The following is a 7,592-nucleotide window of genomic DNA, read 5'->3' on the forward strand; positions in this document are numbered from 1 at the left end:
AGGTCATGATCCCAGCGTGGTGGGATCGAGCCCTGTGTTGGTCTCCACACTGAGCATGGAGTCTGTTTAAAATTCTCTCTCCCCCTCTGCCCCTCTCCCCTGCTCACTCTCTCCCTCTCAAAGAAAGAAAGAAAGAAAGAAAGAAAGGAAGGAAGGAAGAAAGAAAGGGACGTGGCCTGGCAGTTTAAGAACACTAGGTAGAGAAATTTTTCCTCCTCTGTCTTGATTTTCTTAGCTAAAAAATGGGGTTAATCATCACTTCCATTTTGCCTACCCTGCCGGACCTCTGTGAAGGGGAAGTCACTGCACCTGTGTTCCCCCTCACTTTTCTAGTGGTGCACAGCTTTGGAGACATCTTGTTCTGGGTTTAAAGTGTGAACAAACTGAAGGGCCACAACGTGAAGTCAGACAGAACTTTGCCGAGGCATGGATTTGACTCCCACACGCTTACAGGTTAGTGCACGACGGGGAGCCATTCGGAGGGACAGAGGGCCTCAGCTGACTTCTGCCATCTGTTCCTCTCTCTGCTCCTCCACACCAGGCCAGCTGCCCGTCTCTTATGGGGAGTGGTCTCCCGAGGAAGTGCCAGATTGGCACGTTCGAGGGTCTTGCTTAAGAGGGCCGACTTTAGGTACTTTTCTCTTTTTAGCAAAATGTGGGACTTTAGGTTTAACAACTGGTGACCATGACCACCAGGCCTGGCCATGGCCCCCCTAGGCTGCCACTTGGGGCACTCCTGGTCAACCTCTTCCCTTCCCAGGCCCGTGCGTGTTGCCCTGGAACCTGTGCCCCACTGTGACCTCACAGAGAGGAGGACTGGAGAACTTACCTGGAGAGCGGCCCCTCTAGGGGGACGTCCCACAGGTATTTGCTACTGGGACTGTAGTTACCCTCTGACAAAAAGGGGGTCATAAGCTTGCCCCCGAAGGACTGTAGCCCAGAGGGAGGACACTGCTGAGCATGTGGCCGGGGGCCTCTCCCTGCACCCTCTTAGCACGGGGCTTATTAGCACCCTGAGGAAGGTCACACCTCCGCAGGTACACGGAGGCACACAGCGGCGGTATCATTATTCCTACGAAAACAGTCCTTTGAGGAAGGAGTTCCTGGGAAGCTCAGGAAGTGGAAGGGGCCTGGGCCACTCACCGCGTCCATCTCTCAGGACAATCTCGCCCTCGCCGGTGATCCAGCGGTAGCAAGGGAACTCGATGTAATCCCCGCAGGGTGTCTTCAGCGTGATGTACTTCAGGTACCAGTCATCATGGAGCCAGTACTTGCGCTTCTCGATTTTGACCAGCTGGATGTCACCCAGTTCTTCATCCACCGTCACATCGTAAGAATCCACCTGAGAGGATAAAAAAAAAAAAGGCGAATGAGGTTGTCTGGGGTTCCTGAGCCTTTGTATCACCAGCCTAGATGTCTGCCGAATGCTTCCCCTCGGTAAGGCTCCGTGCTGCACCCGGGGAGACAGAGGCAAGTCCTGGGTTCTGCCCTTATGGAGATGGAGGTCTGGTGAGTAAGGGATGGACGGCGCTGCTCAGAGAAGGACATTCTGTGATCTGCACGCGGCTCAGAGGAGACGGAGGCTCCAGGCAGGGGTGCCCTCTGCTGGGCCTTGCCGGGTGAGGGGCTTCTTCAGCTGCTCTGCTCATGATGAGGGCAGGGGGGCTGCTAGCCTTTCCACCCGACAGGGATGCAGGGGGCACACTGGCCCTCGCACGAAGGGCAGCCCTCTGCAGCTCGCAAATAGCTTGCTGACGATTGCTATAAACCCTCCTAACGATGTCAGGACGAGGGCTGTCATGACCGTGTCACAGATGAAGAGACTGAGGCTTACTAAATCCCAGGTCAGCTATTCATTGTCAGAGATGGAATTCTAATCCAGATCTTTCTGGATTCTCAGCCACCCCACGTCTCTCTTGTTCTCCGGGGAGCAAACAACTGAGTGAAAATGGGGAGGCTCACTTGCAAGCGAAGTTGCCTAGATGCACGCCATCCCAGGGCATCTGCGGGTCATTGGGCCACAGCGACTGGAGACTCCACTGTCCCCTCCCTCAGAGAAGCTGCTCCATCTCCTCCTCGGCTACCAGCCCCGGCTGGACATCTAGCCCTCCGTCTGAGAATCACATGGTCCCGGAGAGGCTTCTTTGGCCCCAACTCCCTTCCTTTTTTATTCCAAGGTGCTGGGCTTATCCCTCCCAAGAGAGTGTCCACCTCAGGTGTTCATGACCATTCTTACTTTAGAATGGCCGTCCTCTCCCTGCTACCCCTGCCATCAATACCACAGACACTGTCAGCCCCCGCCAGCCCCTTGGAGCCACAGAAAAGCCACTTCCCTGGAGCAGCTGTCCAGGCCCAGGCCTCACCGCACGCTGACTTCCCTTTCCTTGGCCTGCAATGCCAGCAACAAAAATGCCTCACGGCCCTTCTTCTACCCTCAGGAATTCTCTCCTGGTTTTGAGCCAAGAGGTGTGAGCTCATGGGCTCAATTTCTTCCTCCCACATCTACTCCTGGCTACTCAATTTGCTGTGTGTAGTCAGGGATGGGCCGCAGTGAAGGAGCCCATGCTAGCTCACACCTGCTCACAGGCAGTGACCTCAGGAGTCCAGGAGGGAGGACCGGTTGGTTCTGATGCATACAGCAGCCAGTTGCCTGTACCCTTGGAGAAAGGAACCCCTCAGGCATCATGTCATTTGGATTTCTCAATGGTCCGGCAAGCTAGGCATTATCCCCCTTGTTGGGTGAAGAAACAGAGCTTCAGGGAGTAAAGCAATTTGCTGAGGCCCATGGTCAGTCACTTTGGAGCTAGAGTATGACCTCAAGACTGGGGCTGACTGAGCTTCCCTGTCACATAGGCTGGCCTTGCCCTCTGCCCCACACTGCCCACTCCCAGTGTTTGGTGGGAATTTCTGTCTTGGCTCCAGGGGAGAGCTGAGGTCTCTATCGATCTCCCTGGCAGGTGAGGCCTGGAGTGGGGGGTGGGCCCTGTAGATGTCCAGTTGTGGGTCACTCAGTGCCCACTCTGCTTCTCCAAATGGACACTGGGCCTCTTGTCCCACCAGAACCTTCCTGCTAGCCCACTCATGCCTCAGCTCAGGGGGGTCTCTATTCTCTCCCACCCCCAGAAGCCACCCCAAAAGAGCTGTGCCCTTCCTTTCCTCTCCTCTCAGCTCTTCAGATGATCCAGCCCCTAACTGGGACTCCTCTCCCACCCCTACACCCCGGGGCCTCCTGGCTTCTTCGCATTAGCATACTGCAATACAGACCTCAGGCAGGCCTGGGAGTCAGTGCCCTCCGGGACCCCGCCTGTGGATTCTGCTCTCCCACAAGACACACTGTGCGGTAGAGGGGTTCTTTCACCTGCAGGACAGTGACTTCTGGCAGCACAGATGAGCTTGCACACCTCTTAGGGACCAAGATGTGCCATCCCAGCATAAAGGCCTGGCCCAAGCCACAGGGAACAGGGAGGAGGCTTCTGCTTTCTAACCACAAGCGTCTGGCATCTTTGGTAACCACAATATGTGAGCTGCTCACTGTGCTCAGAGCCAAGAGGCTTGCTGAAAATATCCAACTTCCCATTCCTCTTAGGAAGTCCTCCTGGGGTTCCTCTGGCAGTTTGGTGGGAGGAGGGTGGAAATAGAGATACATGGGGTCACATGCAGGATGAACACCTTTCCCCTCCATTTACCTCACTATCACACGGAGAACTCTAGATTCTTCCATGAAGGGAAAAGTTCAAGGATTGGTGAAATCTGGCTTAGAAAGTACCTTGGGAGGCACCGAGTCCAGGGCTTCCCAAACCTGCGGCCTGTAGAACACCCAATGCACCGCTTGAACCCTCTTCCTTTCTCTCCCTCTGTCATCAGGGTCACAGATACACAGATAACCCCAAAAGCCATGGAAGGGTTGCCCAACACGGCCACTGTGCCTGCCCATCTCCTAGAATCTGGAGCCTGCCAGCACACGGCACTGAGCTGCTCGGTCCCGGGGAGCTGGCGGGCTGGTAGTCTGCACATGGCCTGCAATGGCACCTTCTAGCAGCAAGACCAGCCTCAACCTTCTGCTGTGCCACAAATGTAGTGGGAACTGCTTGTCTGATTTTCTTGGCATCACTGTGACGGGCAGTGACTGGCCAAGTGACTGGCAGGTGCTCCGGGATGGCGTGCATCTGTGCAGACTGACTTGCAAGTGAGCCTCCCATTCTCACTCAGATATTTGCTCCCCAGAGAACAAGAGAGACATGGAGGGGCAGCCAGTCTCTGGGCTGTTTGGGTCCATGGTCTGGGCTTTCCCAGGAAGGCAGTGGGGAGCCACTGAGGGTGTGACCATTTACGGGAGAACCTCCCCTTTGGAGAGGGCTTCAATTCCCAGTCCTGACCTGAATCGGTATGTAGAACTCTGATGAGAGTAACTGGGAGTCTGCAACTCAATTTATTGACAACAAAATCAGTCTTATCATTTGACTGAACTGTGCATAGAGGAGTGTGGGAGTTCACCTGCCAAAGACCTGGAAATGACTGAATCCACTGACTTCGTGGTTGTTGTTGTTATTGTTGTTAACCATAATGATAGGAGCACTTTTCCAAGTAAAATGGGAAGGCCGATTCTTCTCAGCAAGTATTTTCTCTAAGGTTTCTTTTTTACCTTTACCCAACAGGGACAGCCTGTCCTTAAAGAGACACTAGCTGGAGAATGAGGAAGTAGCTCTGGACTGTGCAAGAAAGTGTGGAGTAACTTTGCATCAACAGGAACTTTCTCAAAAGTGCATTTTTTCAAAGAGACTTTAGGAGCCAGCAGATTCCCCTGTAGCACCGCAGCCCCTCCCAGCTCACCCTCTCTCACCCTGATGGAAATGGGACACGCAAACCTCTCCTGAAATTTGCTTCTGGGACTCTCACTGAGGTGTTTAGTCATAGAGGCATTTGAATGAATTCCCAAGGTGACTATAATGAACAGAACAGTGCTTTCACCCCTCTTCCAATGACCCTGTTCTGGCCACACCACAGTGTCTCCTCCTGGGAGAAGCCACACATGGGGTGCCCTGTGCGGCAGGGCTGTGTGTGTGTGTGTGTGTGTGTGTGTGTGTGTAGACAATGGAGCCTACTGCGACCTGCCTATTAAGGGGGGGGGGGGTAGTCTGTCCCCTGTCTTCCTCCCTGAGGTGTTAGGGGAATCCATGAACTAACGGAAATAAATGAAGGTGCTTCAGAAATGGCAGCTGTCATCTTTCCAAATGGATGTCTCATTAGTCCTCCTGTACCACTGTCCCCAGGGCCAGTTCCCTAAAGGGGGAAACCAAACAATAGATGGTTGTTTTTATACTCAACACCTCACTTTTCCTGAAGGGAAATTGAACCAGGCTAACATGCTGAACTTGGCTAAGTGCCAAGTTGGCTTATACCAAGGTTCTGAGGCTCCTGGATAGGAATCACGCCCACTTTGAGTTTGGAGTTGGGAAAAGGAGTGGAATATTATTTACTTACTTTAGCCTCTACAGGCCTAAAACTGAACTCATCAATTTTATCCAAGAAGTATTTAGTTGAACCATGTGAAATTCCCAGTTTTGTTTTTTCAAAATGGTCAACTATGAGCACTTTCATATGGTTCAACCTAATAATCAACTAAGTGGCGAAAAAGAGAACTTTGTGAAGTCTGAATCTTTTTGGTCCGGTTCAGGAACTGGTGGGTGATGGAAGGGAACATTCCTTGGGTACCTACTTGCAGCATGTTGGGACTGTCACAATAATCATACAGTGAACATTTCCCATGCACTTGGCAGTGGACTGGGAGAGTCACTAAATGCTCGGTAAGGACCATGACCTGCCATGCTCACGGAGAAAGCCACAGGGCTGCATGCCCAGGTCAGCGTCAAGAGCTGGCTTCTAAATGGGGCCTTATATAGCACTCGGTACCACAGACACAAGGTACAGTACACAGGGCTCCCTTTGCTCCGTGGACTCCCACAGCTCCAGGGTATCTACTGAGAAGGGGAGAGGAGAAGCCCTCCTTCCTCTTCCTGCTCCACTGAGCCCTCACACTTGGGGTGGAAGTGTTCCCTAGTGTATACTCTTTTGGGAGTCAGACGATCTCCAGGTTGCAAAAGTTCTCATGTTCCTTCCTTCTGATTTCCTGTGGGGACCTGTCCTGAGGATGTGAGCTACCCAGGTGTGAAGACAGCTGCTAGTATCACTCTGGGCCACCAGCCGGGCTTGGGTTCACCCAGATTCCTAGACCAGCCTGAAGTCATCCCTTCCGTTTGACATTTGGGGAAACTGAGGCCCAGTGAGGGGGCAGAGTGAACTAGCCGTCAGGCCAAGATTCAAACCAGCCTCTGAACCCCCAGACCTGTGCTTTCTCACCACAGCTTGAGGCTGCTCCGAGGTGCCATCTGGGCGTCACAGCCGGGCAAGGACCCGCACGACCCTCCAACCCCACCCCACGACCTGTGGAAGGAGCCCTACGAAGTGGGGCACAAGTAATGCTGCCCACAGGACTTGCCCAGTTAGGGACCTCTCAGAGCCTCGGGGTACCTATTTGTGAAATGGAGAGCAGACCTTGCACCTTCTCCTGCTCCCAGGGGAGAAGCGCGGCGCCCTACAGACCTCACTCTGCAAAGCCTCCCACCCCGAACTTGGGTCCCAGCCGTCCCGACGGGGTCCTGGACAGTCCCCAAGCCCGGGCCCTACCGCCCCAACGGGTCTCGGGCGCCCTCCCCCGCCCCCTGCCTCGGTCACGGCCGCCCCGACGGGTCCAGAGTGTCCCCAGCCGCGCTTCCTCACCGCGCCGCGCTCGAAGTCGTTGTAGAAGGGCTTGTCCAGCAGGTGCTTCTCGCTGCAGCCCGCGGAGCCCACGAGGCTGAGGTAGATGTAGTCGTCGGTGCCAGCGAACCACTGGCTGCCGGTGGCCACGGTGACCGTGTAGGAGGGCATGGCGGAGGGCCGCGAGCGCCAAGAGCCGGGGTGCCGCGGTCCACGCGCGTCGGCACCTCGCCGGGACCCGCGCAGCAGCCTCTTCCCCCGCCCGGCCCCGCCCCCCTGCATGCGCCGACCCCCCCCCCCCCCGGCCCCGCCCCCACTCCGCCCCGCCCCTGACGCTCTGCGCCTCGGGACCCGCCGCGGACACGGTAGGGGTCGCGCATTCCTGCTTTCGCACTCAGTTGGTTTGGTGCCGGTTTTAGCAGTCTGGGGCCCCGGGCAACCTCAGCTGCCATCCCCTCACCCAGGCATCCGTGCATGCACTCACTCAGTCTCCTATTCCCTGTTTTCACCCTTCACCCTTCCTTCCTCCCTCAGCTTGCCTCCGCGCCAGGCTCCCGGAAGGCCCTAGGGTTGGGCTCCCGGGACCCCCAGAAGAGGAGACTTACAGTCCCTGCTCTCACCAAGTTTCCAGTGTGGCTCGGGCGATAACCCATATTCCGTGGTTTCTTAGCCCAGAGGTGCTCTGGGAATCTACACCGGGAAGCGGGACTCACCTGGGGAGTCAGGCAGGCTTCCTGGAGGAAGCCCCACCTGAGCTGATACTGAGAGTGGCATCTGGAACGCAGAGACTTCAGTCAGCTGTGGCTTCCTCCACGGTCTTGGCTGAATGTCACTCC

General features: G+C 55.4%; 1 protein-coding gene and 1 long non-coding RNA gene across 3 annotated transcripts in view; one reads left to right on the forward strand and one right to left on the reverse strand.

Annotated features, from left to right (window-relative positions):
* The window catches only part of ALOX5 (arachidonate 5-lipoxygenase), a 49,126-nt gene extending 42,119 nt beyond the window's left edge, over positions 1-7,007 (reverse strand). For both annotated transcript variants that reach the window (XR_007145461.1, XM_047826077.1), the window contains exons 1-2: positions 6,778-7,007; positions 1,144-1,342 (exon numbers count right to left, since the gene is read on the reverse strand). Coding sequence is in view for 1 of the 2 variants with exons in the window: in XM_047826077.1 (XP_047682033.1) it covers positions 1,144-1,342; positions 6,778-6,927 (349 nt within the window). In the remaining variant the exon portion in view is untranslated. The remainder of the gene's footprint in view (positions 1-1,143; positions 1,343-6,777) is intronic.
* LOC125148231 (uncharacterized) lies at positions 157-1,137 on the forward strand. The gene is made up of 3 exons (XR_007145462.1): positions 157-453; positions 761-864; positions 1,038-1,137. It is a non-coding gene; the product is annotated as an uncharacterized LOC125148231 (long non-coding RNA).
* Positions 7,008-7,592: the final 585 nt, after the last annotated feature.

Source organism: Prionailurus viverrinus, chromosome D2, assembly GCF_022837055.1.
Source record: "Prionailurus viverrinus isolate Anna chromosome D2, UM_Priviv_1.0, whole genome shotgun sequence".
NCBI lineage: Eukaryota > Metazoa > Chordata > Mammalia > Carnivora > Felidae > Prionailurus > Prionailurus viverrinus.